Source organism: Neolamprologus multifasciatus, chromosome 4, assembly GCF_963576455.1.
Source record: "Neolamprologus multifasciatus chromosome 4, fNeoMul1.2, whole genome shotgun sequence".
Classification (NCBI taxonomy): Eukaryota; Metazoa; Chordata; class Actinopteri; order Cichliformes; family Cichlidae; genus Neolamprologus; species Neolamprologus multifasciatus.
In genome coordinates this window covers 29,361,067-29,376,855 of record NC_140442.1, presented here as the reverse complement: position 1 = coordinate 29,376,855, position 15,789 = coordinate 29,361,067, and the positions used below count along the sequence as shown (strand labels likewise).

The window sequence follows — 15,789 nt, the reverse complement described above, 5'->3', positions numbered from 1 at the left end:
GTCTTTAAAGGTGGACTTTGGGTGATTTAGGAAGAAAAAAGCACCAGATTTAAGCACATTATGGAAATTGTTTGATCACGCATTTTTAGACAGGAAGTCTGGAGATTTTATTCTGCCTTTTATAAGTTTTCAGCCTGAAAACGTGGCTGCTTACCAAAAGTCAGAACTATTGTACTCTTTACCCTCTGAGGCCTAAGTATTCACCCTATACTATCAGAATATGTAATATTTGTTCATTTTTTCTAAGGACTACCAATAAGGGAACAAAGAACATATTGGTTCTAACCGACACATCAAAATGTGTTTACATTTGTCCAAAAAAAACCCCTGTTTTTCTTGTCTACAAAACTTAGGTTTGGGGCTTAGATCTCAGATGGTTAATGTACAATAGGTTGCTGTAGAGCCACATAGGGGTAGGATTAGGGATGAGATGCATTTTAGCAACATGCTCAACAGGTATAGTTGCAGAAACGAGAAGAAATCAATTCTTACTAAGATCGCTTTTACGTTTGATCCAAAATGTAAAACATTTTGCTTTTACAGTTCATTAGTTCCCACGTTTCTCTTTGGACATACCAAATAAGTGACCAAAGAGACACAGAGGCTAATCTCGGTGGGCTCTTTTAGTCCTCTGTGCACATGAATACCAAAAATCTGTTTTAAGGGCAAGTGTTTGACCTTGCCTTGACTGATGGATTTATAGTAATGGCATGTCCACTTCTAACCTTTCACATATTGTCCTCATTGGATCGTCCTTGCGCCTGGATGTCACATCGCTCAGTCTAGCTTTCAGCAGTTCAGCATAGCAACTGCTCAGTCTCTTTCGTAACATGAGGCATGGCGTGCCCAACACAAAGCAGCATGCTAGGAAACCTATAGAAGCACACATGCATGTCAAACGGCTCCGTGAATAAGTAAGCCATCAGGTCAGTGGACCAGAGAGTCTCTAAATATGGGACAACTGGACTGAACTGCACCAGACAGGACACGACCGGTTCAGACCAGACCGGAGCGATCGAAATGAGAGAGAGAATCTGTGTTGATTTATTTTGTCCATGTTGCTGTGGAGAGCCATGAGCAGAGGAAAGAGGGCTGGGTGATGGGACTTCAAACAGCAGCCGAGGTCTCTGGTACCAAGTGGTGACGGCAACATCAAAGTGTTGTTGTGGAAGAAAAGTCACATCTACAATTGTTGTGTCTGGCTCTGCACTTCCACAGCTGGAGCATACTCACATTTACTTTTGATTACTAATGTGTGTAGTCATTGGCTGAGAAAGTGATCACATGATCTGCTAAGAACATATCCTCCATGACCCATCACCACCAGTCATTCATACAGTGTGATGCACCCAACATCGTTTAAAAGTATTCTTTCTTTCTTTCTTTCTTTCTTTCTTTCTTTCTTTCTGTTGTCAGCACCAATATGGACTGCAGGAGAAAGTGCAGGGTAAGAGAAATAAACGAGCTCATCCCCTGTGTAAAATGTGCCCTGGAGGGGTCAGTATTGCATTTTCCCACGTATTTGTAAACAGCTTACACAAGGGCTTGTTTAATAATTATTCATCTGTGCCAAAAGGTTTAGCATGTCATACTCTTAAAAATAGACAAATGGTCTCCTAATTCCCAGAATATTTGCCTGGATAAACCCAAATGTTCCTTTAAAACTACAGTACTTTATATAATATGCGGATGCATGAATCCACTTCAGTACAATAAATAGGAGTGCCAATTAAACAATCTGGTTGACTTGATCTCATCCACGCTATGCAAGTTAATACTCTTTATGTTATGCGAATGGACCTTGCAGAACCACTTTTGATGAGTGCAATAAAGCTTGGGAGGGACTTTAGGAATAAGGTAAAGCGGAGTTGGCAATAAGCAAGTGGTCATGTGCAAGGACATATGAAGTGACCTCATGCAATGTGGTTCAATTCTCTATAGATAAAAATGCCTCAATGCTAAATATATACTGTATACATATACAGTATATATATATATATTTATATATCCAGCCTCAGTAACTAAATCTGTGTTGTCTGGCGTCTCTAAACCCATTTATGTTTCTATTAACTTTCTCAATAAAACTTAGTCGGGACTTTATTTCTTAACATAAAGGCCAGACTGACAAATTTCTTCACACCCAAGGTAAAAGTAAATACAGTGGATCTCTTGCTCTCTCTATCATGCTGTTAATGTCACATCATGATCTCTGCTAACCATGCTTTTGATGAAATATGACGTTCCTTTTCTTCATTGTCAGATATATTGTTGCTGGGAATCTGAACAATTGTATCTCAGCTTTAAAACGTGTTACCCTGAGCTCAGGGACCTGGATGCTGAACGCCAACAAGTAGCCTGTTAATCTTGGGAATCTAATCAGATCCAGTCAACATGACTGGCGGTTTGAGAAACACCTCAGCAACCCTGATTTTATCTGCTTTGTTGTTTAACTGCAGCCTTCGGGTAAATTTATACAAGGAGCTCTATCTTCTACATTTGAAAAGTTGGTTAAACATCACCAGTAGAGACGCCAGACAACATTACAGCTCAAAGGTAACATTACACTGGATTACATTAGTCTTCCTGTCCTTAACCTATTCACTGTCTATCCTTCCACCCCCCCACTCCCAGCGCCCTCTTATCGGTCAAGGCCTATGAGGAGCTTGGTCTTCTCTTCCTCTTTCTTGCTCTCATTTTTCAGATCAGCAAACACCTGGGTAAAGAAGTGTGGGTCGGTGTTGATCTGGAGCATCTTGCCACTCATGCGGTTGATGATGTCCAGGCAGCGGTCCCAGAAGGCTTCTTTCTCTGCTTCCACCAGGAAGGGCTTCAGTGGGTAGGAGATCTCGTTGCCCATGTAGGAGTAGGACAGGTAGAGGCAGGTAAGCAGTGAGGCCTGCAGCTCGCGCTCCGAGGCCACCTCAGCTGAGACCACGTCGCGGCACAGCATGTAGAGGAAGACCACGTTGGCTGGAGTAATGAAGCCCTGATCCTGCCAGCCCTGAAGAAGGAGGGAGCGGTCCACACTGCGCAGCCAAAGCACCGGATCTGTCGGGGATAGACGCTTTAATCTGTAACACCGACGGCACAGGAACTCGCCCAGGCTGCGCATAAGTTCACTCGTGGATGCCTGTGTTTAGGAGGGAAGGAGAGAAGACTTGATCAAGTTATGCATGCGTGAGTTTTTAGTTTTTCTTTTGCTATAGAGTGAAGGTTACCTGAACAATGACACGTTTTGGCGTTCCAGCTGCAGTGGAAGGCTGGATCCCAGAACCTGTGAGGGAATTCTTTTTGGCAACGACAGTAGCTACGTTAGCCAAGGTTTTGGAGGCGGGCAGGTGGGAGGAGGTAGTGGTAGTGGTGGCTGCTGGGTCCTGGCTGGATGAATAGGATGAGAGGTTAGCACAGGACTGCGACTTCTTGAGCTTCAGGCTATTGGAGGCTGAGTTGGTGGTGGCGGCTGCATGACCATCCGGAGAGCTTCCTTTCCCTCCGTCCCCGCTGTCTGACTGTAACTTCTTGGACCCCTTCCTCTTCGCTGATACAGCCACTATACGTTTCCATGGGAGCACACTGATGATTGAGGGACGTTTTAGGGACTTTGCTGCTGCAGCAGCGGCATCCTTGGCATTCTTGCTGTTCTGGACGGCGGTGTAGTGGCCCACCGTGGCCGGCCCATCCTCAAACAAGGCTGCCTTGCGGTAGCTAGGAGACAGCGATAACACTGTACCCATGATGACTGGTTAGAGTTAGCAGCAGAAACAGGGTACAGTGGAAAGTAGTGGGGGAAAGCTCTTTGACTAGTCTAGACAAAAAGCTTGGAAAGGGTCAGCGTCTCACTTCTGGAGGAGTTTGAACCTGTGAACAAACAACAGACAAAAAGCAGCGATATTAGTTCGATTTCATTTCAACTGATGAAGTTTCATCAGTCTTCTCTCAGTAGAGAATGAGATGTAGATGTGGAGTGGTTTATCAAAGCAAAGAATTAACCTAGACGCTAAAGTTTTGCACAACCATGACAACTTAACACTCCACTAGCTGATGAATATTGAACATGAATGATGTTTGCCTGTTTGCAAGACCAGAAGAGAAGTAAGACACTGACTCAAAAGAGCCTTCCTCTGCTAAGAGACTTTCCTCACTATGAATTCAACCATCCAGTTAGATCATTTCATGAGGTTGCTGCTGTCAGCCTCGTCAAACATGAAAAATGACTCTGCAAAAGATCCTGGGATGAAAGAAAGGCTCGTAGTAATTGTAGTAGGAGTTAAGTTTTCTTTTTACTATTTCAAATGCTACAATCCTCACGTCTGAGCTTTGGCTTGTTTTGGTGAGGAGAGAAAGAGGAAAACCAAGAAATATTGTTAAAATCTCCCCAAAACATCTGTAAGTGGACCCTGAGTTAAATGGGTTGGGTTATACACAAACTAGTTTTCCAAGTTTTCACTCAGTATGTGTTAACAGACCTCTCTGTATTGAATCATATCTGTTATTAACCTCTGTCTCTCTTCCACAGCATGTCTTTATCCTGTCTTCCTTCTCTCACCCCAGATGGCCCCGCCCCTCCCTGAGCCTGGTTCTGCTGGAGGTTTCTTCCTGTTAAAAGGGAGTTTTTCCTTCCCACTGTCGCCAAAGTGCTTGCTCATAGGGGGTCATATGATTGTTGGGTTTTTCTCTGTATCTATGAAGCGCCTTGAGGCGACTTTTGTTGTGATTTGGCGCTATATAAATAAAATTGAATTGAAAGAGCAGAATGAACTGAAGACTACAGCCATCATATCCAGATGAAACACCCCAAATGGTTGCTGGACCTTCAGATAAGACTTTTCACAGTTTTCTCGCACAGGACTAAGGAGAGTTTTTACTTCTCCTTTTGAAAAAAGAGTAAAGAGAGTAACCATTGAGGTCCCATTGAGTTTGACTAATGTCTGCTCCAGTCAACCATGAAATGTGGTTGAAACGCTCTGGAAAATATAAGCAAACAGACTTTGAACTAAGTGTGAGGTAATAAATATTTAAGTCCAAAAAGGACCTCACACACTTTGGTGCTCGAGGTCTTCACACTAGTCTAGAAATGACCCCTTACCTTCTTTTAACCATAAAAAGTGACAAATTTGGTTGAGAGTCCAAAGATATTTTGATATCTTTAAGATCAGAAAACATTCTATTTGTTTTAGTGAGGGAAAATAGGAGTATCTGTAACCGGAAGGTCGCCGGTTCGATCCCTGGGCTCTCTGTCCTGGTTGTTGTGTCCTTGGGCAAGACACTTTACCCTACTGGTGTTGACCAGAGGGGCCAATGGCACGATATGGCAGCCTCGCTTCTGTCAGTCTGCCCCAGGGCAGCTGTGGCTACAACTGTAGCTGCCTCCACCAGTGTGTGAATGAATAGTGGAATTGTAAAGCACTTTGGGTGCCTAGAAAAGCGCTATATAAATCCAATCCATTATTATTAAAACATGGGAAAATGTTTGGGAAAACCTATCAAGATATACTTTCTATTTGTTCCTCTTGGGTTTCCAAGTAAGGAAGACCTTGAATATGATTTTAGAAAGTGAGGTTAGTTTTCGAGACCAGAAAGGACACTCTGGTTCCTACTTTGTGATATCAAAAGCAAGTCAGATGAAAATGGCCCAAACAACAGTTCTCAAGGTCTTCTTGCTAGTTATTCCTCCAAGGCCCTCAGCTTGGCTAAAAATTTTTTTAACTAGGAAGTCAAATTCATGACATTTCAGTATCTCTTTTGCAAACAGCATTCAGACACTTTTTGTTTTCTTTTGATGGAGGAAGAAATCCAAGCTCCTGGAGAAAACCCAGTGGACAAACATGGTTTTCAAGCTACAGGAACATTTTGTTGCGATGCAACACTGCTAGCTGCCTCACCCACCTACTTTGCAGTAACATACAATAAATATCAATCATATCAATGTTTGCAAATCACACATATATCATTGGTGGTCATTGGTGAAAAACCTGGATTCTTATCTGCTAGACAATGAGAAACAACCTGTAACCGGCCAGATAGATATTTACACAGTGAATCTGCCGTCCACTTGTAACAATGACAACTGAAGAAGCTCCTGCCTGGAGGAAAAGCCTGCAAATGCAGATGAAAGCAGGTCACAAGACCAGCTCCCCCCTTTCAGAACACGTCAATAAGAGGATTTTAGGTTAGGTGGTGGGAGTGGGGTTTTTTTGTTTGTTTTTACTGCGCAAATCTCTGCTTCCAAGGTCCACATTGAGCTGTTGGTGCTGTATGTTCATTAAGTGAAGAAAAGCACCCCAGAGCTTATGGTTACAGCAATATACCAACGAGAGAAAGAGTCAGCCAACTGCATTAGGTGTCTGTGCAGAAACTTCATAATAAATCGTGCAGCCACACAAATAGCTGGCATTCCATCACAGCAGTCCTGTATAAATGGCGCACCTCCCCACATAAAGCTGCATATAGACGGCACTGGTAGCCCCAGCATGGGCCTACCAGTGTTCACCAGCATTATATAAGAACCGAGATAAGGCCACGGAGGCAGGGAAAAGAAATGTGCGCAAGCATCCATCTTAGCTTCAAAATGGAAGCCTTGAACACCCCCCACCCCCGAACACCACCAACACCAGGCAGCATCAGAAACACACACCGAGAGGCAGCCCTGAACATTAGGGGAAATGCTTTTCTCTCTCTTTTTGAGCAGGTGGCTGTGTACTGACTGATTCCGCGTTTATCTGAGAATTATTTGAGCGTCTTTAATATTTCATCACCTGACAAGAATGGTGTTACAGGGAAAAACACGTTTCCTACCTTCTAATTAATCTTCTCTTCTTGTGAAATCCATGTATCCCACCTTGACCCCCCCCCCCCCCCCCCCGTACCCTCGCTGCTGGGTAAGATCAAAATGTGAAAAGGCTTTCCGCCCACGGTATCCACAACCGCCGGCACGAGCTCGTCCAGCCAAACGGGTCTCGCTCGAACACCGACAGGTCTGCTGCCCGCGCCCCTTCCCTTCACAGCCTCATTCAGAAAGAGTCTCTCGCTCCTCTGCGGGAATACACACGCAAAGCGAATATGTGCCGCACTCCTTCGCTCGCAGCGAGTGGAGAGATGTCTTCCATTGAGAAGCCCGAAAAACTACACGGTGGAGGCTGTTTGATGCTCACAACTCGCCCAGACATGAATCAAACAGCACGCCGGCCCGCTGGTCTAAAAACCTACATTAACACAAAAAAGCGGCGACAGAGAGAGAGGGGGACAGAAAAACATGGCCACGATAAAGTCCAAAAATAGACGGCAGCTTATTCCCTCAGTAAAGCAGCAAAGCAAAGAGAGAGCGAGACGGGGAGAGAGAGAGAGATGCGGGCATCAGCACTTATTCGGGTTGGATGTGGGAGAGAAACGGCGCTCTCTCATTGGCTGCTGCCCGGATGCTGCTGCCGCCGCTGAAGTCATTGGCCGCTCGCGCGCTCCAGCCTATCGCTCTCCGAGGTGCTGAAGCAGCCGGCCAAACGTGTCGAAGCTGCTGCTGCTGTGGTGGTGGAGGTGGTGGAGGGTGGCTGCTGAGGATCAGCGCAGTGATTTTTGTGAATCACTTCATCACAGCGAGTGAGGCCCTGTTAACACCGTGTTTGCTAACAAGAATAGCAGATTCACAGGCGAATCCTCCTCTTACAGGTACAAAGAAAGCCCCCCCCCCAACACACACACACACCCTTCCATCACAGGACTAATACTGAGGGATGTGCTAGTTGCTCTCTGATGTGTTCACTGAAATATGAATGTGTGTGAAGGTTAGTCAGAAAGAACTTGTGTTGTATAAATGAGTGAAAGGGGTTGTATAAAGTGCGCAAGCAAGTCTGTTTAGTCAGATGTTAAGAAATTATTTTCTCCTTACATACACAATCTACATAAATGTAGCGCCCTGGGACTATATTTTCTATTTAACAGGTAACATGAATACATTCTTAAAGAGACAGAAAGCTACATACATGTTCCCAGTGTGTCACGCAGGTTGTGGCTGTCCAGGTCAGGGCTTCTTTGAGTGGTTGAAAAAAGGAAGTCAAATGGACTTCCTCCAAGAGGTTTCTTCAGTTCTAAAACCAAATGGTGGGGAAGTCCCAGGTATTTAACCTCTAGTAGGGATTGTTCCCACAGTTCCGAGGGTCACTAACCCTGTTAATCATGTGAGTCATCACATGAGCCAAGGTGTGAAAAAAGGCGTGGATCTTTATCATCACCGGGATTAAGGGTGAAACCCCAGTAATGAGATGAGATCTTCCCCCACCTCATCCTGCGCCTGGGAAGGGACCTCAGGACTCCTTAGGTGTTTTGTCCTTGTTTACTGGGATTGTGATTTCCTCAGAGCTGAAACTTCCACTCTGATCCTGAAACCACGGCTCCTGCTTTCCTGCTTTCTGAACCTTTTTATCCGTAAGCTGGTTGACATCACTACAACAACTGGCTCGGTTCACGCAGATATTGCTGGTACATTTATTTACTTATTTTTTGCAATAAAAACCATGAAGAGCGTGCTCTTTCCAACCGTGTTACATTGGCCCCCCCTTGATTAAATCACAGCAATCTGGCAGACGGCTCAGAACAATCAACGCCCACACACACAGACTGAAAAACAATTGCTTCCTCAGAGCTATGGCCTTCATCACAACCCTCCTGCTCATCAAAGCTCTGATTACCGGAAATACCCCCCCTCCCCCCCTCCCATCCACACACACATTGCACTTACACGTACAGATCTGACGCCGCTGCTCTTTTTTGGCTAAGGAGAGTGTTTACCTAAAATGTCATTTAACACTTCAGTAACATTAAACGATATCTAAAATTGGAAACTATTATGAAAATAAACAGTGACTTCAGTGAAATTAGAATCCCTTAAGGGTCTGTCAGCACAATTAATCAAAGAAGGAGGCATTATTTTGATGAAGTCAGTGAACAAAAACTAGTGTAACTCTGAAAGAAGATAATGAGACAATAATCAGTTTGTCAGTTCAGCCAATCACGACCCAGATATTTCCAAAATGTACTTAGTTATGACGTTATTTAAAAATGACAACCAGCACTGATCAGGAGGAAAATCACAAACCCTTTTGCAGCCACTTCCCTGACACTCTGCAGCAGACACCAAAACCCGATGCTTCCCGCAGTCTCTCTCCAGATGAAAGTCAGTGTAAGATCAGCCTGTACAGCTGTTTTCATCCATGATCCAGACTCCATAAAAAAGCAGTGAGCTGGAAAATGGATTTATCTGAATGGCTCTCTTCACAAACACAGCTCTACCCACGGGCAACAGAGGCCACTGAGTGGGACACGAGGAGGGACTTTTGTAAAGCTTAAAGAGGAAGCTTTATCTGAATCCTGCAAAGAATAAGATACACAGTAAAGCAGAGCTGATGGGTGACTGTATCAATATATGACAAATAAATCAATATTCAGATTTATGGATCAGATGCTTAATGATTTTCAATATTCTTAAAGGTACAATGAAGCACAGTGGGGATACAGTATTGATCAGCAATCAGTGCTTTGCTGTTGAGCTTATGCTTTGTGGCATGATGCTTTCAGGATGCCGAAACAAAGCAGTATTCAGGCTCACCTCTTGCACCATCGTGTCAGCTCTCACTGGTCCTTTGTCCTGTGTCTTGTGGTATAACCATCAGCTTATTCCACTGCAGAAGTAGTGTAAGGTTACAACTTACAATTGTCTTTAATTACAGTTTGTTTAGTGAACAAAACTTTTTTTTAAATTACCAAACTGTTGTCAGATACATTTCTGCATCCTGGTTGGTTCCCAGTTGGCCCAGCGACATCTTTTTTTCCTTTCCTGTGGCCCCGTAGTTAATCTGGCAATGAGCAGAAGTCATTTTAGGATTTAAATGAGTGTAGGAGACTGAGGATGACACAAGACTGTGTGTCAACAGCTGAATAAATCAAATCAAATCACTTTTATTGTCACATCACATGTGCAGGTACACTGGTACAGTACATGTGAGTGAAATTCTTGTGTGCGAGCTTCACAAGTAACAGAGTTGTGCAAAAATACAATAACGTAAAACAAGCAAAATATAAGAATGGCTAAATCTGAGACTAATAAATATATGTACAGTATATAATAGTATATGCATTACTGTATAACAGATCAGGAAAGCTTTTCAAAATTTTAACATTTGATTGTTTTGCTTTGTTGAATTAGAAATATTATATTTAACTTATTATTGTTATTATTATTTATTATTTCAGGTGTAATTCATTAATTTTGTTTATGGTATAGTATCTTAAATTGTCAAGGCACCCCTCCAATAAAACCTCTCAAATATCGTCAGTTTCTTACTACAGTAAAAACATTTCTTTATATTCGTTTTTTGGTGTTTTCTCTCACATCTATTCCATAAATGGTGGTTTGGACACAGTTTAGAAATCCTTAAAGCAAGGGTGTCAAACATAAGCCCCGGGTGCCATAATTGGCCTGGCAAAGGCTCCATTCTGGCCCTGCTGCATTGGAAAACATGAAGGAGGAAAAATTACATTTTTGGACTTTTTAAGTTTTACAGCTTTATTTATTTTTTATTTTTTACTAATGTTACACCAAAGTAATCAGGAAATAGATTTAAAAAATACATGAAAGAGGAAAGTTCCTGTTTTTTCACTTTTTCACAGTGACTTAACACCCCCACCACCACCCCCGCCAACTTTCAATTTTAGAGGCGAGTCACTGAGCTACACCTTCCAGAAGTTTTTCTAAAATTTGACACATTTATTTCCGTACAGTTTCGTTATCATGTAGAAACATTGAGATGCTCTGTAGAAATTATACTTCTTATTATTTTGATGTATCTCAGGGCTTAAATATGCAATTACACCTCTTTATGCTGACAGAAGATTAAAGTGGGATTTGTGTGGTCCATGAAGTAAAATGAGTTTGACTTTCATGAATTTTAATACACTCATGTCTAATCTTATTGATTACTGTCAATATAAAATTGTACTTATTAGTCAGTATAAGCTTTTAATGATATAAGTTTGCATATGATAGAGTACTGCATGATGACCTTTTTATGGCTTAGACTGTTGTCCACTACAAGACTGTTTTATAAATTCTTTCTCACAGCGATAATAGCTGAACAAACTGTTATTATTTCACTCCTGCCAGGAAGAGGAGAGCTGGACACTTATCTGCGCTCCCTAACAAGAAGAGGGGCCGCGTCCTTCTGAATCTCATAACACACACATACACCTGAACCACTCTTATCTTCACTCCCTACACACTAACATTCCTCTGCCTATGAATAGACGTATTCACTGTTGTATTACTTTTGTATATAAATAAAGACAAGTGCAAGAACAGAGCGCACATCACAGGGCCCCCACTCTGGTGTGAGCGTTCTGTGATCATGCCCTTGCAAGTAAAAGCTGCAGCGTCTGTGTGTTTCTACCTTTAGATTCTTAGCTGAAGAAGTGTCTTTAGAATAGATCTCTTGACGTTTATCCATATTTTTTCAATTCTTTAAAGCTGACAGGACTTTTATTTTATTTATTTTATTATTTATTTATCTATTGTTTTAGTATTTTTTCAGTCAAAAACTACATAACCCGTCATGCAATCCGGGCCAGTACACGTCAACTTCCGGGTGGCGGGGCGTAAAGCCGGAATGTTTTGATTTTGAAGTCTTCTCCAACTTTAGCCGGTTGTGTCAAAGAGCAAGTGTAACCGGACAGCCTCCACAGACGGTTGATGGACGCTCTGCACAGGCACCGCTCACTTTATAAAGGAACGACTCCGCCATGGAAAGAAACATATCGCAAGGTATTGCAAGGTGTCGGAGAGCTAGTTAGCTAGCATGTTGCTAACTTTTTCAGGCTATGACTCTAACACTGCAGTGCGTTATTTTCTTGCGCTTTTAAGCGCTGTGTAGACAGGCTAAAAAACAGTCGGGCCAGGCTGCTGGAGAAATACCGGCAGATGGGGGAGAGCCAGCAGTGTAGCAGCTCCGGGGCCTCCATCATCGTCCAGGAGGTGATGGAGGAGGAGTGGAGCGCGCTGCAGTCCGAGGACCAGAGGCTGCCCTCACTGTGGGGACCTGCGGGCATGGCAGAGGTCTGTCTCTCCCAGCATATCCTCATTTCTTATTAGGAATGTCTTCTGTGTTTGGATTTCGTTTGTCTCTCATTTTTAGTTGTTAATTTAGATAAAAATCTTTATAATGTGAAAACTGCGTTGGCGTTCACACTGTGCTGCATCTAAAGGCTTGATTACAATCACGGATAGCAGATTAGAGCTTAGTTGGTGTAATCGAGAACTGGTCTGACACTTTTCCTTACAGATGTTGGGTGTTATGAGGGAGTACGATGAACTGGCGGTGCTTGAGGAAATCCAACAGGAGCTCATGTCTGAAGGTAACACGGGTATTTTCAGTGGAGATCCAGCCTGTGTGATCCTGAGCCTCTGTGTTTCTCTGTGCTGCAGAGATGTCCATTATTGAAGAGTACGAGAAGAACCAGCTGTTTGAGCAGCAGTACATATCATCTGTCGTGGAAGGAATGGATGAGATGGGTATTATTTGCCCCGTATGTCACATGTGAGTTTGGAAATCAATCGCTTTAAACACGTGACAGCAACAATTGGTTGTTTCTCATTTCGCGATTTCTAACTGGGATTTAAAGCGGTCGACTTGCCTTAAAATGTTTTCTGTCAGGGCGGTCGCACGCACACTTTCTTCTTTGTCACAAACAGAATCTGAAGGCCATTTCACACCGAGTGCGTCATGAAACACTGACATGAAATTCAGAATTTTTGACATGCGATCCTGTCAGTCTTGCTTCAACCTGAGCTTGCTTCTTAATCTTACAGGAACAACTTGAACATCAACAGCTTCTTTATCTCCTGCCCCTGTGGAGTTTATCTCAACACTAAGGTTTGTCTGCTGAACTCTAATCTATTAAAAACTCATTATGAAGGCTTCACTAACTTTAGAAATCATAGCTCTGTTATTGTCCATGATAGCCTTATTTCTGTCAGTTTGCATCGTAAATTCAGTCTTTGTTCTCCTCCTTAATTTGATACAGTTTCGTAGGCCTGTGTGTTCTTCACCTATCCCAGCAGCCGTCTGTCCCGAGTTTAGATTTTGGCTAAAATGTCCCAAAAGTGACAACCTGCTCCTGTCTGTGTGTACGGGCACACAGAGCTGTGCCAGCTTGATTGCCTTAGGCTACGTCCACACGTACACGGGTACTTTTGAAAACGCAGATTTTTCTATGCGTTTGCACCTTTCGTCCACACGTAAACGGCGTTTTCGGTCACTGAAAACAGAGATTTTTGAAAACTCAGGTTTTGCATTTACGTGTGGACGAGAAAAGGAGAGAAAACGCAGAAAACGCAGCGTCAAAGGTGTGCGCCTTTTTTGACGTCACACTGTGCGCCACGTTATTGTTTCGGTGAAATGAATTTCTACAACACTGTTACTGTTAATTGTTCTCTCTGCAGTGTTTAAATGCTTACATATACACACACAGTTACTGTCCCTCCACACATACGACTCGGTTCTGCTTCTATGCCCCAGCTTTGTTTACTTTTTCCCACCGAGGCTTCTAGACTTCTGATTGGCCAACATTTCTGCACGGTTAGGAATATATCGCCACCTGCTGCTTTGGCATGTTCCTAGCAGCGTTTTCCTTCATTTCTGCCTTTACGTGTGGACGGGATTATTTTTTAAAACGAAAACGGAAAATCTCCGTTTTCAAAAACACCCGTGTACGTGCGGACGTAGCCTTAGTGAGGAGATTCCTGCACAGTGTATTCCCTAGCCTGTTCATCCTAACCACAACAATTATGGTTGCATGAAAAAGAACATTATAAAAACGAAGCTTTTAAAATGATCTAAATACAACTACACAACCTTGCAAAAGCACCTTTAGCTGCAATAACCTGAAGCCATCGTTTCCTGTATTACCACCAGCCTCTCACGTCATTGTGAAAGAATTTTGCTCTTACGTTTCTACCACAACATTTCAGTATTTGTTCTTCTTCTGAGCCCTTCTGTTGTTGTTGCTGTTCTTGGATCATTGTCCTGTTGCACGATCCAGTTTCAGCCCAGCTGCAGCTGTCGGCCTGATGTCCTCACATTTGACTCTTCGGTATACAGATGTGTGACTCTGTTACTGCAAGGCGCCCAAATCATGACCCCTCCTCCACTGTGCTTCACAGCTGTTATGGCCAAACATCTCCACTTGTAGTATTAAAAGGAATTTGTTCTTTTGGTTTTGCTTGTAGTTCCTTCATATGCAGCCTCCCAGACCTAAGCTGAGCTGCTGTGCTCTTTTTAGAGACTTGGCAAACCTGCTGAGGACCAGATGTTTTATTTGAAAGCTTTCTTATTAGTATGACTGTACGGACTTTTTCTTTTCAAGGAAACACATCTTGATTTGAATAAAATAAAAATAGTGTATGTGGCTAAAATATGCTGAAAGCCTGTAAAGGTAAAGGAAGAGGAGAGAAAGTTGAAACATGATGAAATGTCTGCATTGTCCTTAGAAGCAGAGCATCACTCCTGATGTCCTGCAGCATCTTCTGGAGTCCAGGGTGTCGGAGCACATGGAAGACTGTCTCCACAACCCCGTGTTCTCTGTAGCTCCTAACATAGAAGGCTCTCCCAACCTCATGATAAGCTGCAAGGTACGGTGCCCGTTCATCCACACAGCTCGCACGTCAAGTGTCATTAACGTCTCAGAGTTCGAGGTGCTGTCGGTCTAAAACATCCAGATGTTCTCGTTTACTCTCACTTTAGGTTTGTGACTACCTATCCATCGTCCTGTGAACGCAGACGGCTGTCATGAGTGATCCACTCGTGAGATTTGATTTGGAGTTTTTTGTGCTCTTTGTATATTTTATTAAATAAAGGCAATTTTGTATATTAAACGGATGATGATGTTTCTTTTCTTTACTTTTTTAGCTCGGTAGAGTCGAGCTCTGATTTTCTCACTTTATCTCAGTCATGATGAAAAAAAAAATCAAGAATAAAACAAAAAATATACACAATATATAAAATTTACAGTTTAACATTATTACGCTTGTCTGAGTTTACACAGCATATCATAAATGGCAAAGCTGTCACTGCTAAACTTCACCAAAAACTAGGAGCAAAACAGAAACAGTTGGTTTTCTAAACGATAATCGTGCTTGAGTTTTTTTTTATGTTTTTCTTTCATGCTTGTAGAACAAAATGACTGGGTTTAAATCAGAACTTAGTCAAACTGGTCTCTGCATATACAGCTACCATTGGAAAAACCCAGAAACTATTCTAATGGTCAAATCACGTCTTTATTGATATACTCAGATGGCAAAACTCACCGTTAAGGGTAAAGTGGAGGCGGTTAAATGTTGTCTTTATGGGGAAAAAGTTCATATTTGCATCTTTACTGTATGTAAAGGATGTAGCTACATTCTGCTAACTCCCTGGTTTGCAAAGTCTCTTTGTAAAACCTGAGTGGTGTAGTTTTTTGTGTAAATGATTGCACTGAACATCATTTAGAACATATAAACCATGTTGTGTTCAGTATGAGTTAAAACTGAAAATTGAGCCCATCGGCAAAGTGTTTATTGAGGACACTCCTCTACTGTAACACGTGATGTGTTTTTTGCACAAGAGAAAGGGGTTTAAAGCCCCTTCACATTGGTTTGAGAACTGGAATATGTGTCCATCTTTAATATACAGTCTTTCCCTTGCTGCGTTAAAAACCCATTACTCAGCATTTTTAAAAAACTTGTCACAGAAATGGCCTCATTGTGGCTCT

The 15,789-nt window shown here is 42.6% G+C and overlaps 2 protein-coding genes across 3 annotated transcripts; one reads left to right on the top strand and one right to left on the bottom strand.

Moving 5' to 3' along the window:
• Window positions 1–348: 348 nt before the first annotated feature.
• Window positions 349–7,355, bottom strand: LOC146520775 (cyclin-dependent kinase 5 activator 1-like). The gene is made up of 3 exons (XM_085157683.1): window positions 6,796–7,355; window positions 3,219–3,858; window positions 349–3,130 (listed from the first exon to the last, which is right to left on the bottom strand). The coding sequence occupies exons 2-3, from the start codon at window positions 3,732–3,734 to the stop codon at window positions 2,639–2,641; spliced, it is 1,008 nt and encodes a 335-aa protein (XP_085013809.1). The 5' UTR covers window positions 3,735–3,858; window positions 6,796–7,355; the 3' UTR covers window positions 349–2,638.
• A 4,249-nt stretch (window positions 7,356–11,604) lies between these two features.
• Window positions 11,605–14,914, top strand: rpain (RPA interacting protein). Of its 2 annotated transcripts, none has more exons than XM_085157434.1 (7): window positions 11,605–11,806; window positions 11,906–12,097; window positions 12,324–12,396; window positions 12,467–12,578; window positions 12,851–12,914; window positions 14,534–14,671; window positions 14,784–14,914. In XM_085157434.1, exons 1-7 carry the CDS (start codon window positions 11,735–11,737, stop codon window positions 14,811–14,813), a joined length of 681 nt encoding a protein of 226 aa, XP_085013560.1. In that variant the 5' UTR covers window positions 11,605–11,734; the 3' UTR covers window positions 14,814–14,914. The 2 variants fall into 2 exon arrangements, with proteins under 2 accessions (XP_085013560.1, XP_085013559.1); XM_085157433.1 differs by having other exon boundaries at window positions 11,607–11,806; window positions 14,531–14,671.
• The last annotated feature ends 875 nt before the right edge of the window (window positions 14,915–15,789 follow it).

Coding starts and splice junctions, on each gene's coding strand:
- LOC146520775 (XM_085157683.1), bottom strand. CDS start 3,734: ATGGGTACAGTGTTATCGCTGTCTCCTAGCTACCGCAAGGCAGCCTTG. Junction 3,131..3,218: donor CAAAACGTGTCATTGTTCAG/GTAACCTTCACT, acceptor TCCTAAACACAG/GCATCCACGAGTGAACTTAT.
- rpain (XM_085157433.1), top strand. CDS start 11,735: ATGGACGCTCTGCACAGGCACCGCTCACTTTATAAAGGAACGACTCCG. Junction 11,807..11,905: donor GGAAAGAAACATATCGCAAG/GTATTGCAAGGT, acceptor TGCGCTTTTAAG/CGCTGTGTAGACAGGCTAAA. Junction 12,915..14,530: donor GAGTTTATCTCAACACTAAG/GTTTGTCTGCTG, acceptor CATTGTCCTTAG/AAGCAGAGCATCACTCCTGA.